Consider the following 27,234-nt stretch of genomic DNA (forward strand, 5'->3'; position numbering starts at 1 on the left):
GACAGTTGGGAGTTGATTGGCTGGTGCTTTATCTCCTTTTACCTTTTCTCCGCTTTATCTCCAGTTTATCTCTTCTCCAAGCTTAATAAATCTGCCCCCAAATCTCTGTTAGTATCATGAAAGAGAGAAAAATGTAGCCACCATAGCGTAATTCAATTTTAATACAATGTTACACAAATGGTTTAAAAACAAAGGAAGATCCTTGTAATGACAAAACACAATTACCATAAAATATTGAGAACTAAAAGGAAGTTCTCTATGTGAGCATAAAATACATTAAAAGGTGATCCACCCCAGTCAGTCCAGCAAAGAAGAAAGAAAGTCCGCAAATTACCAGATCTTGCAAAGTTTGCGGCTGCATGGCATCCCTGGAACCCTGCAGATAGTCCTCAGACAGCGTCTATTCCTTCCTGCTTCCTTTTCTTCTTTGCAGGAAGGAATAGACGCTGTCTGGGGACTATCTACAGGGTTCCAGGAACGGCGTGCAGCCGCAAACTTTGCCCGTTTGAGAACTAAATCCATCTTGAGTTCTCCACAAGATCTGGTTATTTGCGGACTTTCTTTCTTCTTTGCTGGACTGACTGGGGTGGATCACCTTTTAATGTATTTTATGCTCAGAACTTCCTTTTAGTTCTCAATAATAAAACAGTTTGGCTTGGGTTGAGTTTATCTATGGAAAACCACTCTTATCTGGCCAATCAGACAAGCCCCTTAGTATGCCCCCAAATCTGGTACTTCCAGTCCTCCCCCCTTTTTTTTTTACATGGTCAGGTAATTTCTTGCCAGTTTTGGCCTTTTATTCCCCCATATATATCTGTTCATTACTCTGAATCTATAAATCCAGACTTTAGGTAAAATTCTAGTAATTAATCTAAACCAGGAGTGGCCAAACCTGTCCTTATTTATTTACAGTTTCATATATAGCGCAGCAGATTCCATTGGGCTTTACAATTGTAGACAGTGATAAAACAAACTGGGTAACAACAGACAGACGTGGAAAATAAAATAAATATTAAAATAATTGCACACACACTTTTTTTTTTTTTACATACTTTCTTCCTATTGCCGGTTGGTCCCCTTGTCCAGCAGAAGTCCAAGGCCTATCTGGCAATAAGAGCCCAGCAACCCACGGTTGCTCGATTCAGTCAAGAACTGGTTTATTATTTAGTGGACTATTAGTCAGTCGATCCATACATGTTCTAGACCAGGGATAGTCAACATGTGGTCCTGCAGCTGCTGTGGAACTACAAATCCCAGATTGCTCTGCCATAGTTTTAGCATGCCTTATCAGCAAAACTGTGACAGGACATGCTGGGATGTGTAGTTCCACAACAGCCAGAGGGCCACATATTGAATACCCCTGTTGTAAACCATTACCAGTGCAGTGGTAATTGTCAATGGACAGATTGTAAATCATAGGATCTAATAACAGAAATAATCTGGAGCAGGGAAAGTGGTTATCAAAACCTGTGAAAAGCTTTATCTGTAATCCCATTTCCGGTTTTCCCCACACATGCCTTCTTGACCACCTTAAATCAGATTTGCTGTAAGTTAAACATCAAGAAAAATTAGGAATTCAAATTATTTTACCAGCCTGGGGATAAGCAAGAAATGTATACGCAATATAGATGTACATTTAAGAAATTAAATGAATGTTGCAATGTTTTCCCTTAGCTAAATACAAATACCATACTATGGGGCAGATGTATCAATCTGCCTCTAACGTTTTAAAAATAACGGGCCCCGCTTCTCCTGCATAACGTGGAGAAGTGGGCACCTGTTATGCGCAAATGTATTACTCCCCAGCCGATAAGGAGACCAATTATGCCCAGAGTTAATGGCTCTCCTGATTGGCTTTGCCCCCGGCTGGCTCTAATGGGCATGCGCAAAATCTCGCTTTTATCGCAGGATCTCCAGCGCAGCCCGGAGCCAGCAGCAGGGCTAGCCCTGAGCTGGCGATAGCGGTCAGGGCGATTTAATGCCTGGGCCGGTTAATACATCGCCCCGACTGCTAATCACTGGGGGGAGATAGCAGGGGACAGCTTATTCGGCGGGTTGTCACTGGTGCACGTCAGGTGTGCTACTAATACATTAGGGAAACCGTAATCCCCCCCCCCCCCCAGTTAACTAGCATTAAGTACATTTCTGCACTTAACGCTGGTTAATACATCTGCCCCTGTGGTACCTTTCACAACAGTGAGACAATCAGGTGAACTCTTTCTAGGTATATCCCTTACAGTTTGTATAGTGGGCAATTAGAGTGCATGATGTTGCCAAGGAGAGCTCGGGGAGGACAGAAACCTCCCATGGAGCAGAAGGGAAAAAATATCCCGTTTGCACAGACTACATGAACTTTTGGAATACATATGGCTGGCAGATGGGATGTCGCCAGTATAATTCCCTTCTCCCTGCCCCCCCAATCCTCCCTGTTAGTGCCTAACCTTCCCATCCTGCACCGCTAAACTCCTTAGTGCCCAACCCTAATCCTCCCTCCCCACAGCTGAACCCACATCTTAGTGCCTAAATCTAACCAGCCCACTCCAGCAGCCTACTTATGATCGGGATTCTGGCATTAGCATCTTCAATGGTGTTGCCAGTATTTTTACCGCCGACAGCCTGAACTATAAAGTCTGCACAATACAGCAGAATATTTCTCAAATCTGTTATTAGTTAAAATTGCAGGTAATGTAAATGATTCAGAAATGCGATTAACCAAGTTGCCAGCAGGGCAAGGGCCTAATACAGTGGTTCCCAAACTATGCTGTGGTGCCTTGAGGCAATTGCAGAGTGCCTCAGTTGGGGGTCCAGGACCAAACCAAATTATATTTGGTCAATGTTATAGAAAAACCAGAGCTGGTGGATGTCAGTCATAAAATATGTTAACAAACAGAAACCACCACCACATAACTGACCCTAACTACCCATACACACTGGGCAATTTTGAGCTGAAAGCCGCCCAGTTGCCATTTGAGCTGTTTTCAGCTTCACAGCCACCCAGTGTGTACAGGGCAGCGATGAATGGTGAGCGCTAATGCGCGTTCCTGCATCATCGCTGGCCCCGCCGCTCATCTGCTGGTATTACCAGCAGATGAGTGACGGGGTGGAAGGCTTTCCATAGTGTCCTATGGAAAGTTGTCCACCCCCAGGAATATCGCTCAGAAAGGCAAAAAAAAAAAAAAAAAAAAAAAAAAAAATCGCTGTGCGTATGCACTGAGCAATTTTCAGCCCAGCAATTTTCCCAATCATCGCTGTCCATACACGCTTGCCAAAATCATCCAGTGTGATGAAAGGTAATAGATGTATTGGCGCTGGAATCTTTTGCCAGGGAACAGCGTGACAGCATTACAGAGACCCTGCACCGCTCCAGCAATGGCCGCCTCCACAGAGAAGACAAGCTAGAATTACTCCTGCACCTCTAGCAGCTGTCTCATTTGCTGCGGTGGCCATCTTTGAAGGGGAACTGGGTCTCTAATGCTGTCAGAGACTCAAGCGCTTCCACGGCATCGATCCCCATGAAATGTTATTATCTCCCCCTGGGTAATGACTATTTAACCCCCTATGACAGCAAGCATGTATTCCCTCAGGCAAGGAGCATTTAACCCCCCATGGCAGCAAGCATGTATTCCCCCTGGCAACGAGCATTTAACCTCATATAGCAGCAAGCATGAAACCAACCTATGGAAAGAGCATGTAATCCCCCTTGGCAACAAGTATGTAATACCCCAGGAAATGACCATGGAACCCTCTATGACGAACATGCAATCCCCCTTAGCAACAAACATGTAATCGCCCCTGGTAATGAGCAAGGAACTCCTGGCAAAGAGATTGTAGGTAAGTGCCACTTATGTACCGAACAATGCAATTAATTGCAAAAATTTCATGCGATTTATCGCAATTAAAATTTTTAATCATTGCCCATCACTATAGATTTAATAGATTTTTCTGAACTTTCAATACAAAACTTTTGGCCTAGGCATGCTGTGAAAACAATGCTGGCCTGTTACCCTGAAATTATGTTGCAGCAGTTATTTTATATGTTTTTTTTTTTTTTTTTTTTTTTCAGCAATCACATTTGTGTGTTTCCGTTTAATAAAATGACAGTATACACATCCAAGCAAGTCAAATAATTCTTTATTTAGCACCTCCTATCTCCAGTTTCACCATATTAGTCTTGAAAAAAGGTCTGCAAATTGAAAATGTTCAAATACATTACTAGAATTAAATTCAGCTCTGTGTGTATTCAATGTAGAGATGATGATAAAGCTGTTAATGGCATAAACAAAAGGACTGTAGTGAACAATGTATCAAAACGGAAGGTTTCTCTTCTAAATTAAAGAGTTCTGCATTCATAATCCAGAATATGCTATTTGTGCATAACAGTGGTCCCTGTGTTACCTGACATGATTTGTAAAGTAGCTGTTTAGATAGATTTATTTCTTGTAGTACTTCTAGTTATCATTGTATAGGGAGGTGGAACTGATCTCCGACGATTCTTTGAGCACTTGCTAAGAAATCGAAAAACAGACTGGAGAGTAGTGGAGGGGACAAGTTCATGGTTTTCTGTTCCGGCAGATACTTTTGGGCATTCTAGTTTCCTCAATAAGCCACTAGGTTTGTCTAGAGGCTTGGTGCCAAGTACCCAGCTCCGGCAATGTGACCGTATCCAGGTCTGTATTTCTGGCTCAGTTGGTGACTGGTGCTGAGCATGATGCCTCGAGTCTATGAATGCAACAGCATTTACTTTGGCCATAATCTCTTTGCTTTTCTTGCACAGCAAGTCCATAAAAACCAACCCCCCATACCCATGTGCAATAAATGACACATTCTTAGCAGCACTTCTTGAAATAAAGTGGTCCCAGACATAGCTAGTGTGCTCTTCTGGAGAGCTGCAACATCTTTTGGGGACAATAAGTTTCCTTGGAGTTACATATAAATCACCTGCTCCCATGGTTTCTGGAGGGCAGACCTCTTCTTCATTCTTGACCATTGCCTGGGGTTCTTCTTTCATCTCAACAAAATTGTCATTAGGATTTAAGATAATTACAGAGCCATTGTCCCTTAAGGCAGCCTTAATATATGGGATCTGTGACCCTTTGGCTAGAGAATGATGGAATATCACTTTTTGGCTCCACTGGCCGGCTCTTATTACCCCACTGTCTTGAAGTAGAACAACGAGGTTTGTCTCTTCCCTCAATATTTCTTTGCTCATGAAAAAGAAAGACTTTGGTTCTTCATCACTGGCATCAATTGGAATGTTAATTCTTTCAAGGTTGCAGTCTTTCTCCAGAAGATCATATAAGTGCAGGGTAATCATATCTCCAAGAGCTCTGTAACGTTTGTGGTTCCTCTCATGTTCATTTTTGTAGTGATTGTAGGCAAAAGGTTTCTTTGTAATTATATGCCTCAATTCTCCGTGCTCATTGAAATAATACTGCAAATCCTCCAAACTCTGAGGGCTTTCAATACACTCTATGAATCTCATCAATCCTTCCACTGACACTAAGTGGAAAAAAAATTAATAAAAAAAAGGTCTCACAAATATGGCTTTATACCATAACATTGTACATAGAGTTCAAAAAGTCCCTCCTCAATGATTGTGTGCCCTATGCATGTCTCTTCCCACAGATAATGTTTGCTAACTAATATGACATTACTTAAACACTTTATTTTCATGAAATAAAAAAAGGAATTTGTTACAAACTTGTCTGAATTAAGGGGATTATTCTGGTTGGTTTGCAAATGCAAATTCATTCTTCAATGGACAAAACCATGTGCACTGCAGGTGGGGCTGATGTAACATGTGCAGAGTGAATTACATTTGGGTGGGGTGTGTTCAAATGGAAATCTAAATTGCAGTGTTATGCTGGGTACACATCAGGATGACAAGGGTCCGATCCCATCAATCTAGATCCAATTCCAACCGATTGGATGTAGATTGTGTGGTGATTGGGTCCTTTTCTGTCCTGTTCTGATTCCGATCAGATGCGTGGCCCCACGGGTCGGCCGATCATTATTCAGATCCTACCTGCAGCAGGTAGGATCTGGAAATGACCATTCACCCGGGTGTGGGTCGCCATCAGATCGAAACCCGCTCATGGTGCACATCGTGAGCGGGTCGTGCAATCCGCGTGATCATGAGCGGGTTGGACGAGACACTGACGACCCACATTGTGAGCGGGTCGTCCTGGTGTTTACCCTGCATTAGAATAAAGCAGCAAGTATTTACTCTGCACAGAAACAAAATAACTCACCCAAATCTAACTCTCCCTGCACATGTTACATCAGCTCCACCTGCAGTGCACATGGCTTTGTTTATTAAAGAAGGAATTTGCTTTGCAAACCAATCAGAACCCCCTTAGTGTTTAAAGTGTTGACCCCTCTGGCATACTATGGCTGTAGACATCTGCAGCCAGACAATTCACACCACAGAGGGACTGTTTGAACTCTCTGTAGAATAAAGATGCAAACAAATGTAAAAATAACATTATGAAAAACTGACCAGATATCAAATATGGGGTACAGTGTTTGGGACTGGACAACGAGTGAGAGCAAACATGTGCAAATTCATTAATAAGGACGTGAAAGGTACAACTTTATATGCAAAGGTAGGGTAGGCTTGTTTCATAATAAAGTATCATAGAGCACGAGTCATTTAGAAGAAAACCTATAGAGTTCTAAAGCCATAAATGTATCTCTTAATAGTCATTATATTTGACACATTTAATGTTTTAAGAGTGATTGGGCCCATTAGAATGAATAATATAACATGTCTCTTATCCCTTTGAGTGCCAAGTGAATTTGTCCAAGTAAGTAAGAAAATCATCAAGCAAACATTTTTACGGACATGTAATGTTTACCTTATAGAGGAAATACAGGCTGAGTATCCCTTATCCAAATTATTTAGAAAACCATATATTCCAGAAAGTGACAAAAAAAATTTTTTGTTGCTAAAAACCTACTGGGGACATGATATGTAACACACTAAATATCTGCAAAAAAAGGATTGCTTGGTATTCAAATTCAGTATCAGAGATTGTACACAAACTTTGTTTATGCACAAATAGTATATATGTGTGTATTTCATGTGTTTGTACAACATAAATGCAAGATACCTCAAGATACATCATTGAAATATAAAAATATTCTGAAATACGGAATAATCAGTTACCCAAAATTCTTCTGGTCCTGAGCATTTTGGATGAGGGATACTCAACCTGTATAATCTTTTTTTATATAGCATATTTTATTTGAATTTATATAACACATGTGAGCTACACTGCCATTTTAGTGTGTCTCTCACAGAGATGTTGGCACTCAAAGAGTTAACAATAAAAATAAATGTTTGAAAATAATAATTTTGAAACTTTGATGAATCAGTTTTCACCGAACCTACAGATACTTGCTGATGTATGGTCAAGTTCAGACTTGATCACAGGACAAATTTGTTCCCCAAATGTGCAAAACCATGCTGCACTGCAGGTATGGCAGATGTAACATATGCAGAGAGAGCATGCATGTGCGAACGCCTCCCACGTACGAACACAGCGTGAGGTCCATGCAGAAAATTATCGGACGGAAACATCCAAGCAGGGAATGGAGAGGGGCATGAAGGGCTGTTTGGGCTCATTACCATATGCGTACGCCCCACGTTTCATGGGCGTTTCCATGAAAAAGCTGGGCGTACATATGGTAATGCGGCCATGATGCACGTGTGGGGGTGGACAGCTGACATAGCCGGATGTCTGCTGCCCGCCCATATCTCTGCTTTCATACGGAGAAATGTCTGAGTGGTCGGCGACCATCGGAGGTTCCCACAAATGGAGGAGGTGTTCACATTAAACATCCACTCGTGGTCCATTATGTCGGCGTTTTACAGCATTTGGACGGTGTGAGTGATCCCTACGATAGGCGGGGCTAAGAACACTCGGTTCCTGTCCGAAATACGCATCCGTTCGATTCAACTAGAATAAGGGCCATGATGACATATTGTTTATAAATACTATTTATATTAGTATTTGCAACATTAGTTGTACCCCCACTAGACCTATAAATGCTGCTGGAACTTATGACTGTGTTCATTTGGAAATTTCCCATTAGCCGTTTATAGTTTAACCCCTTCTGTGGTAGGTTTTCCTGGGGCAGGACAAACCTACCAGGGCAGGTTTGCCCTGCCCCACAAATACTCACCACAGAAGGTGCACCGCTGCAGGCACTGCTCCCCTGCTCTACTCGGGTGTTTGTGTATTCAGTCGCATGAACACCTGAGGGCTCCCGGGCGGCCGCAAACTTCTGGAGCGGGGGCCTGGCGTCGGTAGGGGAGGTAAGCATTGAGGGGGGGGGGGGGTGGTGTTTGTGTGCACCAGCAGTGGACAGCTGAAGGCACTGGCGCAGACCTACCAATCAGTGGCATGCCCAGGGGGATGGTCGGCTGAATGTGCTTCATCAGCATGTGATATAACATTAAGGAAGGCTGTGAGAGGCTGGAGATCATAAATGCATTTTTTTCCCATTAATTAACAAGTTTAATCATTGGAACACTGGTCCTAATGCACGCTGGACGTTTTACATCTGACAATCCAGCTAAACCACAGCGAATTACCTGCAGCCAATAAGATTAACTGATTGAGAATTCGATCTGATTCACAGTTAAAGGGATCGAACTGGGAGAGCGCCCATCTATATGCCAGGGAGCAGGCACACCATTATCACCCCATCCGTCCCACAACATCAATGATCACAGCTCATGCCCGGATACTGCTGCCTTCCTCAGCCAGAAGGGTATATATACCCAGCGGTACCCATACCCTGTACACCTTGATAAAGCCAGAGACCTGGCGAAACGCGTTGGTGGACCAGAGGAATATATATATTGTTATATTAAATAATTTTTAAATTTCTCTAACCATTGGCACCAATGTTATTTTTGCAGAATTGTCTCATCTAGCGCAGTGTACCCCTGTTTTCTCTTTGCTTTCAAACGGGGGCTGACTACCCCCTTCTTCACACTGCAGCTTGGCAGAGCACCTCATATCCATTGCGCCCCCTACACCAGTGGCTAACTCGTTATCCACTACCCTCTCCTCCTCTCTCCTCTCCATATGATGCAGCAAGTCTCCTGACGCTGCGCTGCTCTTCAGTTGTCACGCGCAGCACAGCGTGGCATCATTACCTTACGCCGCGCCGGTTGGGGCTTTCTTTGCCGAGTCCCGGCAGCTGGCTTGTCACTGGAGGAGGACCTGAGTGCGCAGTCACAATGTGCCGCGGCCGGGCTCGTATTGAACTCGGAGCCAGGCGGGCACAACCAGGCGGACAGTGAAGGGGGGGTGGGGATGAGCGACTGTGACCATGCACTGCTGGGGAGAGTTGCCCGAGCCGTACCCTCTGTGGGGGCCGGGACTCAAGTACCCCCAGACCCCCCCTGTCGGCGGCCCTGAGCACTACCAGACCCTGTAAGAAGGAGTTGGGCTCTGGCACGCTATGACATTTGTATGTGAAAATCTTGCAACTGTCTGTTATCTACAGATTTTTTATTAGATTTTTTCTACAGGGTTTAATAATTTGTAATACATTTGACTATACAGTGCTACTGCATATATTATATGCATAGGCAAAGGCAAATAGGGTATCTAGTTGCCCAGAAGCCCCCCTTCCCTACAGCATTGCAAGCAGGCACTACATGCAATATGAAGGGCGGATAGAAGATGCTGTACATTGGCAGCAGATGTTCCTACTGGCTGCTATGTGTGTAAATGCAAACAGGGTTTAAGATATGACCTGAACTGGCGAACTGCTGCCTGAGAACTGTACTTTACCCTGGTTATCACCCAATTACCCTCCAAATACCAAACATACAACAATGCGGATTTTCAAGTCTCTGGCGCAATACTTGAATGAGGTGAGTCTGAAGGTCTTTATCTTCAGGTATCTACACACTTTTCAAGGGTATTCTCAATTATACATAAAAAGAAAGAGGTGATCAATGGTTATACTGACTCTATCCAAATTTAAAGAGGAGACAATGGGGTTTATTCTAGTTCATTCTTTCTGACAAAATCCTTCTTAGATGGACAAAACCATGTGCACTGCAGGGGGGCAGATGTAACATGTGCAGAGAGAATTAGATTTGGGTGAGTTATTTTGTTTCTGTGCAGGGAAAATACTGACTGCATGATTGTACACTTCAATATAGATCTCACTTTGAAGAAAAACCCCACCCAAATCTAATTCTCTCTGCACAAGTTACATCTGCCCCACCCGCAGTGCACATGGTTTTGTCCATCTAAGAAGGATTTTGTCAGAAAGAATGGACTAGAATAACCCCCAATATGAGGTAAGTAAATGTATGGGCGTACCCCCACTCACGGTAAGTAGGGTGGTGTACAGGCACGTAGCGGGTTTCTTTTCTTCTCTCTTCTCTTTCTTTCCTTTTCTTTTTTCTTCTATTTTCTGCTTTTCTATTGGGTGTTTCTCCACTGGGTGAATTTATTTATCTCCATGAAAATAAAAGTGAAAGATGGGGGTTAATTAGTGGATCTGTAAATTTTTAAGAACACCCCGTGCAAATTAGATACAGAGAACAGTGGTGATCGTACCTTACTCACCCGAGGATAGAGCAAGATACATATATAAAGGTATCTTTAGATATAACTGTTTAGACCAAAGTTGAAAATGAGTGTGCGTACCGCACTTACGTGGGTGGATAATGGGTATGTGCCCGTAGCGTGTTCTTTTCCTGTGTGGGATTCTGTTTCACCGTGAAACCAGATTTCTCTCAATTGAAGTGTTCTCTGTATCTAATTTGCACGGGGTGTTCTTAAAAATTTACAGATCCACTCATTAACCCCCATCTTTCACTTTCATTTTCACGGAGATAAATAAATTCACCCAGTGGAGAAACACCCAATAGAAAAGCAGAAAATAGTAATGGCCCTGACACATTATGCCGCATACCACAAAGCCCCAGACACAATATGCCACACACATACCTCCCAACACTGGAGACAGAGGAAAAGGGTATACACATATGCCCACAATAGTGCCAGATACACATATACCCCACAGTGCCAGGAACAAGTATGCCCCCACAGTGCCAGGAACAAGTATGCCCCCACAGTGCCAGTTTCCCAGCACCAGCAGACTCACCAGTGCTGCTGTCCCCCTGTGCCGCTGCTGTCTGTGTCCGGTGTTGTCACCTCTGCTGATTCCCTTCAGAGGAGGAGAGCACTGAGCGTCTCTCCTTCCCCTCACTTCCTTGTGACTGGGCGTCCGTCAATCAAAACTCCCGGGCCGGCTCCTAATTGGCTGCTTGCCCGCGAGTTCTGATTCGCAGACGGCACAGTCAAAGGAATGCACAGTGAGGGGTAGGAGATACGCGGGATGCACTCTCCTCCCCTCAGAGCAGACAGGGAGAAGGGAGGCCGAGCGGCTGGATAATGGAGTGGCGGGCGGCTGGCAGGGGCAGAGTGGTCGAGCCACCCGGATCGCTGCCGCAAGCTACCGGTAGCTCGCGAGCGACGGGTTGGCGACCACTGGTGTAAATGGTTTCTTTTTTAGTGAAACTAAACTGACCCTTTTTGGGATTTTGTTATGCCATGTTTTGGCTCAGCACGATTCAAATTTAAAATATAGAAAAAGACAGACTCTCAAAGTCCTTTTTAACTATGATACTTACAAATTAATTGTCATTCATGAATAATGCCGCCCATACACGCTGTGATACGGGCTGTCCGATGTGTGCTTTGAGGTGCGCGCTCCCGCAGCACCTCATCGCACAGTACAAAAAGTATGTGCTTGCACATAGTTTTCATCACATTGCATCACATTGCATCGCATGCACAACGCATGCACAACGCATGCACAGGCAATGCAATGCTATGCGTGCTAGTTAAGCACTGAACGCACGCCTGTATCGGGACGTGTATGGGCGGCTTAACTCAACTAAATAATGAACCAGTCTTGAGTGGAATATCACAAGTCATACCCTTGCCAATATTTTACTTACAGTACATTAGGTCTGAAACATTGATGATGTTAGCAGGTCTACACACCACTAAATCCTAATTCTTGCACCCTCCTCATGATGTTGGTGCACAACATACTACATACTATCACGGTACTAAAAATAAAAAAAAGATATATATGGTCTGAAACAGCGGAAAAGAGGGAAGTTAGATTAGACTCAGGGAGTCTAATATGGCCTTTTTTTTTATTTGCATAGGTGGGGTGAGCACTTTAAATATGGCTGCCAAACTCTCCTTTACCTTGCTAACTCAGTCATTGATCTTATATCGTACTTGCCTACCTGACCCTCTCCATGAGGGAGAAAATGCTCTGTTCCTGGGCTTCCCTGGTAAAGTATGATTGCCATCACCTGTGGGGAGCTAGGTAACTGATAAGAAGGTGTGTTTCACCACAGGTGATGGCAATCATACATTACCAGGGAAGCCCAGGAACAGAGCATTTTCTCCCTCATGGAGAGGGTCAGGTAGGCATGTACGATATAAAGATCATTCATACGTATCGATCCAGCATTTTCATTAAACACACATTGCATTCATTATACTATATGATTTAACATCTGCAATAATGTGATATATATTCTATTTTTAAAACCACCAATAAAATATTCATACTACACTTAAGAATGACGTTGTACACCAGATTTACCTGTGATTTCATATTATTACAACTAGAAAATTAGTTTGAAAGCAGAATAACTACTATTATACTTAATAAAGAATACATTTAGAAGTTATGTGACCATGATTTCCTATTACAAGGAGCATAAGGCCTGTTCAGGTAGCCCCAGCTAAGCACAGAGCACCTGCAGTGATCAGGAATATGACACAGGATGGAACATTGCAGTGCTGCAAACAATGGCTAGGAGCGGAGGAAAACTCACTTCTCTGCTGCTGCTGCAGCTGTGTGCTGACCAAAACAGTAAGCACGTGACAGCAGGTGGTCACATGACTTCTACTGTGCCCGCCCCCTGCGTTTGATGTCACATCCGCCATACAAGAAGCTGGAAGGAAGCCTTCACCGTCACTTACTTGGGATTGGGAGGGGGTTATAGTCGCACGGTGACAGCTAGCAATCCGTTGGGCTTCGGGAGCAAGTTGTGACGGCGACATGTAATCCCCGGACTCAGTGGCGCATCTTCCTGCATGAAAACTTGTGACGTCACTGATCGCCGTATATTTCTGTACGTATAAAAATGTGACGTGTTCTCATCACAGCGTATCGTTAGTGGGCGTTGCTAATTACATGGCTCTACCTAACGCAAATATACAAAGCTAGCCTGCTAGGGTATGTCCTGCCAAGGGTGTCACACTAAAATAAATATATATGCACACATATATGCATACTCAGTGTGTCACAGCAACACACACACATACACATCTCTGCTGCCAACCTGGCAGGTGCATGCACTCAGAGTATCTTACTACTACTAGTACCCATGCATACTTCTCTGTGTGGGGTATGGGTAAAAACCAGACCCGGACAGACCGCCGGACCGGACACCAAAATCTGCAGTCCGGAGCTTGTAGCGTCTGGTCCGGGGGGCTGCCTGTGACACCCGTCACCAGGGAGTGGAGGAGGGGGAGAATAAGGGCTATTTCACACGCTCCGGCTCCTGACGGGCGGCAAAATCCCGCACGCCCAGGAAGCCGTGCCGCACACAGTAGTTTACAATGGAGGGGATGGCCACAGCCCGGCAGCCGTCCCTTCCAGTGGTGGGATCCGGCTGCAACTGGGTGGCTGGGCCGTGGCCGTCCCTTGTGAATGGACACATTTGTGTCCATTATTAACTGCTAAGTGTGGTACGGCTTCCTGGCCGTGCGGGATGTCGCCGCCCGGCAGGAGCCGGAGCATGTGAAATAGCCCTAAAGCCTCCCTGCATGGTCTGGGCATGTATCAAAAACCGGACGGTCCGGACCACACGGGGAGACTGTAATCTCCCCTTCCCTATGTCTCTGATGATGGCTATCACAGGAACCCCCCTGGACAAGACACCCCCCCAGACCGGACACTACAAGCCCCGGACTGCAGATTTTGATGTTCGGTCCGGGGTTTAGTCTGGGTCCGGTTTTTACTTAGTCCCCTCTGTGTGCAGCAGAAGCACCTGTGTTTTTCAATGAAAGTGTCTTACTATAGACCGTGATCAAGATTCAGATTGAATGTGTATATTTATTTATTTCATGTTACTTTTTATAACTAGATACTTAATTTAACATTATAGTGTATTAAATTATAGAATCCAATTCTAATAACCATAATAAATATAGGTATTGAAATTGAAAGTTCATGTCCTTCATATGGGATGCAGTTGGAATCCGACTGCCGGGATTTCATACCAATCCCCTTCATATGGCTTTTTAAAATCTATTTCAAAATTTACTATAAAGAATAAAATCTTTTGTATCCATATTGATATTTCCATGATGCAGGCTTTCGTTGTTTTATTATATTGCAATGTACTTGGTTAATATTTCATTTATATGGTCTCCAAAGGATCCATTTGTTGCCAACATTTCTGTTTGGTTCTACACAGTCATTAGTACTTTTAAATTTGATCAGATTGCTTGTTTTAGGCCGCACGTATTACATGCATTAAAATTAACACTACAGTATTTTATACCAAAAAACGTTTGGTTAATATGTAGCTATGTCAGGGTTTCTTTTCACATTACCTTAATGTTTCTATACTGTTTCAGCATCATGACCTGTCTCTGAATTTGAAAACTGTAACATTTTAATTTCCAGGATCTAAAATATAATGATGGGAAAACCAAGAAAAGATTCCCCCCCATTAATTCAAGCAAATGGAAGAACTAGTGGGGTATGTATAAGCTCCATAGCAATATGCGACATTAAGAGATTTAGGAGGGTATTTATTTAGGCAGATATCCTTGTGAGTGATTATTTATATAAAACAAATACATTGTGTGGTGATGCGCCAAACCTTTAAGTGTTGTGATGGCTTAAACGCCATACAGGTATAGGGACGGATTATACTTACCGATAATTCCTTTTCTTCTTAGAGATCTCATGGCAGCCACTCTGGGATATTTTCCCTCTTCCTCCATAATAGACAGGTTGATTTTTTCCTCCGTCTGGGACCGCCCACCTTGGCCATATAAGCCGGCTCCTCCCCTTTATCTGTGTCTTTTGACTGTCTCCTAAATAACAAGGAGAAAAAATCATACCTAGGGAGGGCAATTAATCGGCTGCCATGGGATCTCTAAGAAGAAAAGGAATTATCGGTAAGTATAATCCGTCCCTTTCTTCTACGATCCCCATGGCAGCCACTCTGGGATATACCAAAGCATCACACAGGGTCGGGTCCATTATAATGCAATTATTTATTCAAGGCACCATTTAACACTTGAGAACCAAATGATATAGGAAACACATCCAAAGAATAATGTTTGGCAAACGTATTGGCAGATGACCACGTCGCAGCTTTACAAATGTCCACAATAGAAGCTTGCGCCTTCCTGGCCCATGACGCTGCCATCGCCCTAGTCGAGTGTGCCTTGATGATAGGTGGAACGGTCAGCCCTTCTTGCTCATAGACGTAGGAAATTAAAGCTCGAATCCATCTGGCCATAGTCTGTTTGGAAGGAACCAGTCCTCTCTTTGGTCCTGAAGGAACAACGAACAGATGTTTAGATTTTCTAAACTCCTTCACCCTTCCGAGATAGATCACAATGGCTCTGACTACATCCAACAGATGCCAGTTCCTCTCTTCATCTGTGCTTGGTTCAGGATAGAATGCTGAGAGGATAATTTCTTGATTCAAATGAAATCTGGACACCACCTTAGGCAAGAATTCAGGGTGTGTCCGCATCAACACTCTATCCGGTAACATTAACAGGTAGGGTTCTTCTGACCAAAGTGCCTGAATCTCACTAATCCTTCTAGCCGAAGTAATGGCCACCAGAAAGACCACCTTCCATGTCAGGAACTTTAGCTCAGCCTCTAGTAGTGGTTCGAAAGGCTCCTTCATCAGATTCTTCAAAACCAAATTAAGATCCCATGGGGCCACCAACGATTTCACTTGTGGCCTTAGCCTCTTAACCGCTCTGCAGAATCTCACGACCAACTCTTCTTTAGCCAATTTACGACCCAGTAATACACTTAAGGCCGAAATCTGACACTTCAGGGTGGAAACAGACAATCCCATATGATATCCTTGACACAGAAACTGAAGAACCTCTATCAATGAAACTTCTGTCAGATCCACTGATCGACCCAACCAGACCAGGAACTTTTTCCAAACTCTATAATACGCCACAGATGACACTTGTTTTCTAGCATGAATCAATACTTCGATCACCTGATTAGGCAATCCCTGGTTCCTTAATGCTTGCCTCTCAATTTCCAAGCCCTCAGACAAAAGGCCCCCGGATTGGGGTGAATTACTGGCCCTTGTTTCAAGAGATCTGGTACTAGTGGTAGCACCAAGGATTCTCCGACCGCTAACCTCAGGATTACCGGAAACCATGGTCTTCTTGGCCAGAAGGGTAATATGGCTATCACCGTGACTTGATCTTCCTGTATTTTCTTCAGCACCCGACCTATCAACTGGATTGGGGGAAAGATGTACCCCAACTGGAATTTCCATGGAACTGACAATGCGTCCACCGCTAAAGCTTCCTGATGATAAAATCTGGCGAAGAATGTTTTCACCTTGCAGTTGGAGTAGGTCGCCATAAGGTCCACTTCTGGTATTCCAAACCTCTGTGTTACCTTCTGGAAAATGGTTTGGTTCAATTCCCATTCTCCTTGCTGGATAATTGTCCTGCTCAGGTAGTCTGCCACAATATTTTCTTTCCCCGGCACATACACCGCTGAAAGTGAACTCAGATTCCCTTCTGCCCATGCCAATATTCTCCCGGCCATGGTCATCAGAGATCTGCTTCTTGTGCCTCCTTGATGATTTAGGTGAGCTACCACCGTCACATTGTCCGAAAACACCCTCAAATGTGTTCGTTTGATCTGCTTCTGAAATTGGCCTATCGCTCTCCAGACCGCAGTCATCTCTCTCATGTTGGAGGATAGGGAGCTCTCCTTCTCTGTCCAACTGCCTTGAGCTGACAGCCCCAATAGATGTGCACCCCATCCTGTCTGACTTGCATCTGTGGTAAGATTCAGATATCTCGGGAACTGAAGTGACGTCGATCTTTGTTGAAGCCCCTGGGCCCACCAATGGAGAGACTCCCTCAGTCTGGAATGTAATCGAATCTTTGTCATTCTGTGTTTCTTGCTTCTTAGATATGGCAGAAGTTCCCATTGGAGTGTCCTCATTCTCCACTGAGCCCAGGGGATGACGTTGATTGTGGATGCCATCATTCCCAACAACTGCATTCCTTTCTCCAGGGTCAATTGTTGGTGCTTCAAACAGTTCAATACAAGCTCCTGAATCTTTAAACATCTTTCTGGCGACAAAGCCACTTGATATCTTGCTGTATCGATTAAGACACCCAAAAACTGGATCAGCTGTGATGGTTGTAACTTGCTTTTCTGTCTGTTGATCAGCCAACCATGTCTTTCTAGATAGTCCATTACTATCGTCACGCTCTTTCGTGTTTCTGCCTCCGATTCTCCTGCGATCAATAAGTCGTCCAGATATGGCCATATCTGGATTCCTTTCTCCCGGAGTCTTGCTATGAGTGTTATCAGAACCTTTGAAAACACTCTCGGTGATGATGTCAGACCGAACGGCAGACAGGTGAACTGGAAATGCCTTTTGAACAGATGAAATCTCAGAAATCTCCTGTCCCTTTGACATATTGGTATGTGATAATAGGCGTCTTTTAGATCCAACGCCGCTAGAAACATTCCGGACCGAATTCCAGCTAGAATAGATGTAAGAGTTTCCATCTTGAACCTCTTCTTTGTCAGACAACAGTTTAGATCCCTTAAATCCAGGATTGATCTGAAACCGCCCGTCTGTTTTGTTACCAGAAACAGGTTTGAGTAGAATCCTTTTTTCCACTGGACTTCTGGAACTTCTTCTACTGCTCTCACCGCCAGTAACTGCTTCACAATGGTTTCTAGTGCTTCTCTTTCCCTCTTTTCTTGAGGGACTCGAGATACCACAAATCTGTTCCTTCCTGGATACCGGTTGAACTGCAGACTGTACCCGTTTTCTATGATCGACATTACCCACTTGTCGTCTATTGACCTTCGCCATACTTCCGCAAAAGTCAACAGCCTTGCTCCTACCGGAGCCATCTCGGCATAGTCATTGCCTTGGATATTGATAGTAGGCGTCCTTTCCTCTAGTTGATTGACGAAAGGACTGTCGACCAGCCGCGCCTCTTCTTCCATAATGACGCCCAGGTCTGTAGCTTCTTGCCTCTTTAAACTGCTGTTTTGAAGACATGGGTAACGGGAACCTGTTCCTCTTATCCTGGGGTAATCGAACCGACTTGCCCCCTGAAATCTTTTGAATCATAGTGTCAAGTTTCTGTCCGAACAGGAACGAACCCTCAAAGGGCATAGACGCCAGCCTATTCTTGGAGTGGACGTCCGCACTCCAATTCTTAAGCCACAGGGCTCTCCTGGCCACCACTCCTGCCGCCAATGTCTTGGCCGAGAAAGAAACCATATCCAATGAGGCCTCACAAATATAACCAATTGCTCTCTGCATGACTTCCAGATTTTTCATCAAATACTTTCTGGAAATCTTGTCGTCAAGATCCTTGTGCATATCTGAGCCCCACAGTCTCAATGCTCTAGCCGAGGACGCAATTGCCATGCCTGCCTTTAAAGACACTGCAGCTGACATGTGTAGCTTTTTAAGTGAATTATCTGCCCTTTTATCCATGGCATCCTTAAAAGAAGCGCCATCCTCCAATGGAATCGTGGTTTTAGAGGTTAGCTCCGCCACCGCGGCATCCACCTTGGGTACCGAGCACCAATTAAGTAACTGTTCATCCTTGAACGGGTACATCCTCTCCAGTCTAGGCAGACGGCCCAATCTTTTCTCCACCGAATTCCATTCCTTTAGGACCAAATCCTTCATTACTCTATGAACAGGGAAGCACCTGCCCTTCTTGGAGCGATCCTCAAACAACCTGTCCTGGGCATCCACAGGTTCCTCTTTTTCTTTATAATCAATAGCCTTATGTATGCTCTTTAGCATACATTCCACCAGATCCAAATCGTATGAACTCTTCTCCTCCTTGATCTCACCCGGTTCTTCACTGGATGACCCTGGTGGATCTTCTTGCCAATCTTCGGATGATGCCCCTTCGTCTAACTCTGCTTGTGACCTTGATCTCTTAGATTGCAGCAGAGTTAATTCTTCTTTAGTGACGAAAGACTTTTTCATCCAATCCATAAGTTGATGCAGCATGTCTGGATTCCCCGTCTCTACCGCCGCCGCAGGCACGTTACATTCCTCACACTTGCCATTCTTAGAAGTAACTTGCAGACTCTTGTCACAGACCACACATCTAGTCGCACTTCGACGCTTGCAAGTCCTTTTCCTCGGCGGTGATGATGACACACTACAATAAAGCACTAATAAGTATCTAACTAAAAATAAAATAAATCTAATAGCCCATAAAATACACAGGCTTACCTCGAGTGGGCAGACACAGACCTCTGGGGAGAAGGCTCCAATACATCAGCTGGATTCATTTCAGCAAACGATGTAGACCTCTATAATCACAGCAGTAAACCACAAACTCTCCTGACAGGCACAGCGTGCAGGGAGTTAATATACTGCACCGGAAGAACCAACCCGGAAGTGCTTCTGGGGTGCGCGCTGTAATAATCCTCCCTAACCCATGCCGCTGGCTCTCGCGGCTCCCTCTGCACCTGTCAATCACCGCCGCTTCCGGCTCGCGTGTTCCCGCTTCGAGCCTCCTGGCTCTGCATGTTAGATAACTGCTTTCTCGCGGCGCTGCAGCCGCACCACCTCACACTATGCCTTGAAGATCCAGGTAACGATGTTTAAACCACTAGCCTAGCGGGCGGAGTGCAGGGACCGCAGCTACTACCAACAGCCGCAGGCAGGGATATGCAGGGCAATACACTCACCTCCCAGGTCCATGACGGGGACAGTGTGTAGTTATTAATAGGTGAAGCAGGAAAACCAACTCTGGGCCATTTCCACCTCTTCCTCTCCCCGTCTGGTCGGTAAGCCTGCTAAAAATAAATCAACCTACTCTGTCTAACTAGGAGACAGGAAAAAAGACACAGATAAAGGGGAGGAGCCGGCTTATATGGCCAAGGTGGGCGGTCCCAGACGGAGGAAAAAATCAACCTGTCTATTATGGAGGAAGAGGGAAAATATCCCAGAGTGGCTGCCATGGGGATCGTAGAAGAAATGATAGTGTTCCCTAAGCTTCTTTTGCACGGTGCTGCACCCTGTCCTGTTTTTTACACCTCTAAATGCTCATTGCCTATTTTGTGTGTGGCCTCGCGCCACACTGACATGCTGATGAGAACTTTCTCATCTGTGGCGGTCAGTGTTGGCTCTTCCACCTCGTTCCATGCCCCTCACCCCAACGCTCCGCATACTCCACTGATCTCCTCTATGCTGAGAACTGCATGAATGCTCTTCCAGCTGCAGCCCGCCTCCTGGAAGGGAGTAATGAATCTCTGTATAATGCATGCAGCATTCGTCTAGCTAGCAGTGATCACATAGGCAGCAGGGCAGCATGTTACCCCAGCCAATTTATCAGTTCTGAAGACATTGCACCGGTACCAGGATGCTGGTTTTTTTTGTGTATGGTCCCAGCTACCCCCTTGCTGCCGCCGCCACTGGACGTCCTAATAATTTCCTTGGTCGGTGAGTGACAGCAGCGAGGGCCCTTCTCTGGCCCTGTGATTGGTGTACTGTGCAGCCAATGCTATGGCAGCAGCACGGTGGGCAATGTACACCTGCAGAGTGCTGTCCCTGCTGCTGCTCACTGTCAGCATTGTGCTGCTGGTGGCGCACACCTTCATGGACATACAGTAGTTGAGAAAGAAGTGAAAAGGTGTGAGAGCATTATTCTGTTTGGTAATAGATGACAATGTAATCATGAGACCTCCACATTTCTGCTTGTTGAGTATAGGGGAAAATAACTACAAAATAAATTGTAGTTAGAATTTGAAATGGATGCAATGTTTTATTACAATAAAGGTTCTCTATGATGGATTGTAATTTATTTTAAATACATTTGTTTTATTTAGTTTAAGATTCCAAAGAAAAAAGCAGATGATTGGTGTGAAGAAGTTCAAGTTAATTCTCCGTTATCAAGACTATCCAATCCTGATTACAAAAATGTGACTCTTCGGAAGGTAATGCTCTATGTATAGATATAGCAAAAAGTACTTTTAATTAGGCTTTCCATACTGTCTCTTTAAACTGGGACACTCATAAATTACACAGGTTCTGCGGCTGTCTGACTTAAAGCCAGCATTCTGCATGGTTTTATCCAGCCACAGTACATGTGTAATTCATGGTTATCCTGATTTAAGAAGATAGTATGCTAAGCCTACTTATAATGGAACTATTGGTGCTGTCTGCTATCAGATCAACATTTTGGTATTGTGTTGTTTAAAAAATAATTAATGGAAAGGACTCCATGGGCCAAATGTATTGTGCAAGTCCGGCAACCATGGGGGATGTTGGCTGAACTGTGTTTTTTTTTTATTTTTTTAAAGGGGTAGCCCTATACAATGCAAACCATGCCTTGTAAATGACTAGCTTTAAAAAACAACAACTTCGAATTCATTCGGAATCCTATGAATGGACTCGCACCACAATGCATCTGGCCCATACATAAGACCACATAATTATCTTTTGTCTTGGCTAAAGGTTAGCATATGTACACTGGTTTTTTTTAAATGGTTATATTGATGCTACTTTCCAATGTTGCCATGAAATGATAAAGCTCAAGAAATATAAATTGAAGGCTTGTTCAAAAACATAAATTGCATACAGCATCTTAAGGTGCCGATACATGGTGCGATGATCGCACCCATTATGGGCTGGATCGTATCGCAACGCATGTGTTTTGCATGCGATTTGCGTGCTATGTGATCAGAAGGCAGTACAAAAAGTTTGTGCAGCACATACTTTTTGTACTGTGCAATGAGATGCCCGCGGGAGCATGCATCGCACAGTGCAAAAGTATGGGCACCTTTACAGTGAGCAGTTCTGCACCACAGATAACACTGCATGATATAATTTCAACCTAATGCTGCTGTGGCAGCCATCTAGTCTGTGATGGTAGAGTGGCTCTAGCTTTGTCCAGCGAGTTCTAGTGATGATATGATGTGCAATTCCAACTCGGGCATCTGAAAAGCGGCATTCTGTAACCCTAACACTCCCTCGTCTCCTACCCCCAACGCTAGGTCTCTAATACACCTTCTTTTTTTTTTTTAAGTTCTGTAAATTGGACAATGCAGCCTCAATAATAGCTGTTTTTAGAGAAAGGAGCTGTCCTAGACTTTTCTCCCTTCTCATTCTGGGATACGGCCCGCTCAATCCTATGCCCTCCAATATTATCCGTCATCTCAGTCCGTCTGTCTGCTCTCACTTGGCTCACCTCTTTAATCTTTCCCTATCCTCTGGGATCTTCCCCCTACTCTTTCAAACACGCTCTTGTCTCCCCAATTCTCAAAAAAAAAATCTGGACCCCAACTCTACGTCCATCTCCCTCCTCCCTTTTGCCTCCAAACTCCTAGAACGTCTGGGCCTATACTAGTCTCCAAACCACCTTACTGCTAACTCCATTCTAGACCCCCTCCAATCCAGGTTCCGCCCTTTACATTCCACTGAAACTGCCCTGACCAAAGTTACTAATGATCTACTATCGGCTAAATCCAAAGGCCTCTTCTCTATTCTCATCCAGCTTGATCTGTCGGCTGCCTTTGACACTGTTGACAACCCTCTCCTGCTCAACACCCTCCACTCCTTTGGCATCACTGGCATGGTCTTCTCCTGGTTCACCTCATACCTCCCCGATCGCTCCTTCTCCATCTTCACTCTGAGCTCCTCCTCTTCTACTACCCCACAGCCAGTCGGTGTTCCCCAAGGGCCAGTCCTAGGCCCTCTCCTCTTCTCCCTCTACATCACCTCTCTGGGCACCCTCATCAGCTCCTATGGTTTCCATTACCTCCTTTATGCTGATGATACCCTAATCTATCTCTCCTCCCCTGACCTATCCCCAGCACTCCTGTCCAAGGTCTCTGAATGCCTCACGGCCATCTCAGCCTGGATGACTTAACGCTTCCTGAAACTAAACATGGCTAAAACTGAACTTCTAATCTTCCATCCCCCGAACATCCCCTCTTCTCCCACTATCTCCATCAGCACTGGTGAAACCGAGATCACCTCCCCCGATCAAACACGCTGCCTCGGTGTCATCATTGACTATCTTTCACCCCCAAAATTTGTGCTCTCACAGTCTTGCCGCTTTCACCTCCGCAACATCTCACACATCAGACCATTCCTCACCACTGACGCGACCAAAATTCTCATTCACTCTCTTGTCATCTCCCGCCTTGACTACTGCAACATCCTTCTCTCCGGGCTACCTCTCGCCCGCCTTGCCCCTCTCCAATCCATTCTTAATGCCGCTGCTAGGCTCATCTTTCTCTCCCGCCGCTCTACCTCTGCCTCCACCCTCTGTCTATCTCTTCACTGGCTCCCCATTCCTTTCAGAGTTCTCTTTAAAATTCTCACCACCACCTACAAGGCTCTCTCCTCCTCCACCGCTCCTTACCTCTCTTCACTGATCTCTATCCACACTCCCTAACCATCCTCTTACATCCGCCGCCGACCGCCGCATGACCTCTCACCTAATCACCAACTCCCAATACTGTGTCCAAGACTTCTCTCGGGCTGCCCCCCTGCACTGGAACAACCTCCCGCCACCCATCAGGCTTTCTGATTCCCTTACCTCCTTCAAGCACTCCCTCAAAACCCACTTCTTCCGACTAGCCTATCCCTCCTCCTCCTAACCTCTTTCGCTCCTCCTATCCTGCCTACCCTACCCCTCCATCTGTTCCCATCCGTTCCTACTTATCCTATTGTTTTTCGTTCGTCCTCCCACCTCCTTTTAGTCTGTTAACTCTTTATGAGTAGGGCCCTCCTTCCTCACGTACTCACCCTACCTCTTTACCTCACCAGCACTCGTGCCCGGTTCTTCCCTTCCTCTACTTCATCCTCAGTCTCCTCGACTATTTCGACACCTACTTCAGAACTGATGCTGATTTTAGTTCTATCAGCTATATCCCTATTTATGCTGTATTTTATCAACACACCCTGTACGTTACCTTGTAATGTTTTTTGTTTGCTATGTAGGGCGCTGCGGACACTTTGTGGCACCTTATAAATAAACAAACTACTACTACTGAAAAAAAGGGGTTGTGGAGCGCTTGGAGGTAGTTATTGGTGGGTTGAAGTTATGAATTATAATTCAAAATAACTAAAAGGTCAACTACTATTACTACTACTACTGCAGCATCTTCTTCATCGGAAGGGAAAAAAATAGGTTTATATAGACAGAATCCAATGTCTGTGTTTCTCTACATACCTTGGTGAAAAGGATTTGCTGGAATCTTATTAATTTAATCTGCTATAAAGAAAATACTAAATCCCAAAGTTAGTCCAAGTATAAAAACTAAACAATAATCACAAATTACTATGAACTATGTATATGTATACTTATATGTGTTCTACTTTGCAGCGCGCCTATACTTCCTCTTATGAATCCTATAATGTACCAAGGAATATGGAGTCCCATGCCTATTTTAGACCACATGGCAATTACAAGTTTTACAAGTAAGTGTGCATCCATTTATTTACTTTTCTTAATTAGTTTCCAAATATTACAACTGTAATGATCTAATTATATGAACTGCATTTTTAAATGATTTCTCCTTTTGTGGAGTTTTTATTTACACTTCAATAGATAGATAGTACAATAGACTCAAAGGGTCTGTTTTGTAAACACAAATCCTAACTAGTACCATTTGCTACAGTGTATCTAAGCAAAGGTTTGTGGTAGCTGTGTGTTAAGTCCTGTTCATGGGTCAATATTATATTCATGCTTTGTCATAATTACAGAGGGGAGATGCAGGTGGCCACTGTGGGGTAAGGGGTGCTTTATATTATTAGGTTCCTTCCTATCACCTTCAACACGATGCCATACATCACGTGACTGTGAAGGATGGAGGCAGGTTCTAGGTGGTGATTCTCCATATATACCTTTCATTAGGACATGGGTAGCATGCAGGAAGGTGATTTTAATCTCCCATGCTTACAGAAATGTGTTCCCTGGATGTTCCTTGGGGAGTATGCAAGTATGCTCTACAGGGGGTTATTCTGGTTGACACGCAGCGCTGTGACGTTCGTAGCACTGCATGTAATTTTCTGCCCGTTCGCATATGCTGCACCACCCCCATTTGCAAGGTGAATTCCCCCGCACGTCTGCGAATGGTTCGCAGCCTACGGGGGAACATCCACATCATTCGACGGTTGCTGATAAAATGCTAGCCGTTCCCAGGGCCGCCTCCCCATGCCCTCAGTCTTGTGTGCGAGCGCCCGGCGAACAATCTGTTTGCCATGGCCGCTCACACACAGCGCATGCACATGCTCAGAAATGTGCATGCGCAGTTCAAAAACATTGCACACCGCTGCGAATGGACCAGTATAAAGTCCGTAGTCTGCCTACCCCGGTGTGGCACATTCTTGACCGCTAATTCGAAATGACTATTGTAGGCTCAAATCTTCTTCCCTGCGTGTTGTTATTTTTTAAAATAGAAGTTGTTGGTCTTCTTTGCACTTCTCACTAAAACAAGGTGCATAAAGATGGATTTATGCTATTAGCAATGATTGTTTTGTTTTTTGTACTACTGATAATTTGTACCGCACTCAGTGAAATCTAGTATATAGGGACCTTTCCTAAAGGTAATCTATGCTAAATGGGCTTTACGTTTAGTGGATAGTAGGGCATGAAATACCGCCTGTCTGCACAAAATACTGTGAAAAACCTTTTGACTGTCGACCTAATGCTTGTCGACCTAGATCCATGTCAACCTTTCTGTATGTCAACCTAATGGTGTCGACCCAATGCTTGTCGCCCTAATGACCGTATCCCGGCTCATTTATTAGCTTTGCGTTTATTGACTGGGTTTTCCGCTGTTATTGGGACTACCTAGAGGTGGCTTTCACTACTAAGCATAACTCATACACAACCCAGGAATACACTTGATTAGCGGTACACTAATCCGTTTGTTAATCAGCACCAGCTTAAAACATAAGACAACAGAATGTAATGCAGCCCCCCCGTTGGTCAATTTTTAATCCTGACCGGAACTACTTGTACTGTGCTGCGTTGTGCGTTCATGATCTTGATCATCAGCCCAATGAAGAGCATTCACACCTAAAGGAGTGATGTGCAGCTGTTTTGCCAAAGGGAAACATTCTTTATTGTTTGCTGTACGCACATGCCATATGGGTAAGACTGCTATACTATAGGTAACACTGATAAAGTCTTACCCACCTGCATTACATCAGAAAGCTTAAATTACATTCCACAATGTCTGGATATGGCAGGCAGACATTTAAACAGCTTGTTACTTCAAACCATGTGGCACATGTTACTACGTCGGTGCACTGTATATGTGGCATCTTTGCATGGCTATCCAGTAATGAGAAATCTACCTTCCCCTGATAAATTCTCCAGCTTTGGTAATGTAGCAGATGCAGCACAATGTCCTGTCCCAGCTGTAACACATGGCATATTAACTGCATATATTTGAGTTTTAAAGATACTATTATTGTTACTACTGTTGTTGTTGTTGTTGTTGTTGTTGTTGTTAATAATATCATCATCATCACCAAAGTGTCTACAGTGCTGTCCAGAGGTTAAACCTAAAACATTGCAAATGAGCAGAGTAGAAGTACATTCCACAACAGCAAACTGTTGTGAAATATTACTACTAAACCACAGAATGGGTAGGAAAAATAACAGGGAAAGAGCAGTGCAACTTTACTGCTGCTTGAAGGATCATGTGGGGCGAGTAAATTTCCTACTCTATGATCCTGTACTCAGTATATGGATGAGCACACCGTGTAAGTCACTGAAGGGTAATAGGACACATTGGAGCAGAGCACTGACCACATGGATAGTGCTAGGGGGGAACCAAGAGGTAGATTGTGCACTATATTTAAGGGGGGGATCAGTTAGAGGATACATGTTGGAGGGGTAGACAAGG

The 27,234-nt window shown here is 44.4% G+C and overlaps 2 protein-coding genes across 4 annotated transcripts in view; one reads left to right on the forward strand and one right to left on the reverse strand.

Annotated features, from left to right (window-relative positions):
- Window positions 1–4,115: 4,115 nt before the first annotated feature.
- LOC146060722 (putative protein ARB2BP) lies at window positions 4,116–13,174 on the reverse strand. Of its 2 annotated transcripts, none has more exons than XM_083174259.1 (2): window positions 13,050–13,174; window positions 4,116–5,499 (listed from the first exon to the last, which is right to left on the reverse strand). In XM_083174259.1, coding segments are annotated over exons 1-2 (1,080 nt in total). In that variant the 5' UTR covers window positions 13,051–13,174; the 3' UTR covers window positions 4,116–4,420. The 2 variants fall into 2 exon arrangements, with proteins under 2 accessions (XP_083030385.1, XP_083030384.1); XM_083174258.1 differs by lacking the exon at window positions 13,050–13,174 and adding an exon at window positions 12,902–13,035.
- The window catches only part of SENP7 (SUMO specific peptidase 7), an 80,107-nt gene continuing 65,868 nt past the window's right edge, over window positions 12,996–27,234 (forward strand). Inside the window, exons 1-4 of one of the 2 annotated variants that reach the window (XM_083174256.1) lie at window positions 12,996–13,201; window positions 14,764–14,839; window positions 21,196–21,303; window positions 24,702–24,796. In XM_083174256.1, the coding sequence (XP_083030382.1) occupies window positions 14,777–14,839; window positions 21,196–21,303; window positions 24,702–24,796 (266 nt within the window). In that variant the 5' untranslated portion in view covers window positions 12,996–13,201; window positions 14,764–14,776. The remainder of the gene's footprint in view (window positions 13,202–14,763; window positions 14,840–21,195; window positions 21,304–24,701; window positions 24,797–27,234) is intronic. The other variant, XM_083174257.1, reaches the window with a different exon arrangement.

Source organism: Crinia signifera, chromosome 2 (assembly GCF_055691185.1).
Source record: "Crinia signifera chromosome 2, ASM5569118v1, whole genome shotgun sequence".
Taxonomy (NCBI): domain Eukaryota; kingdom Metazoa; phylum Chordata; class Amphibia; order Anura; family Myobatrachidae; genus Crinia; species Crinia signifera.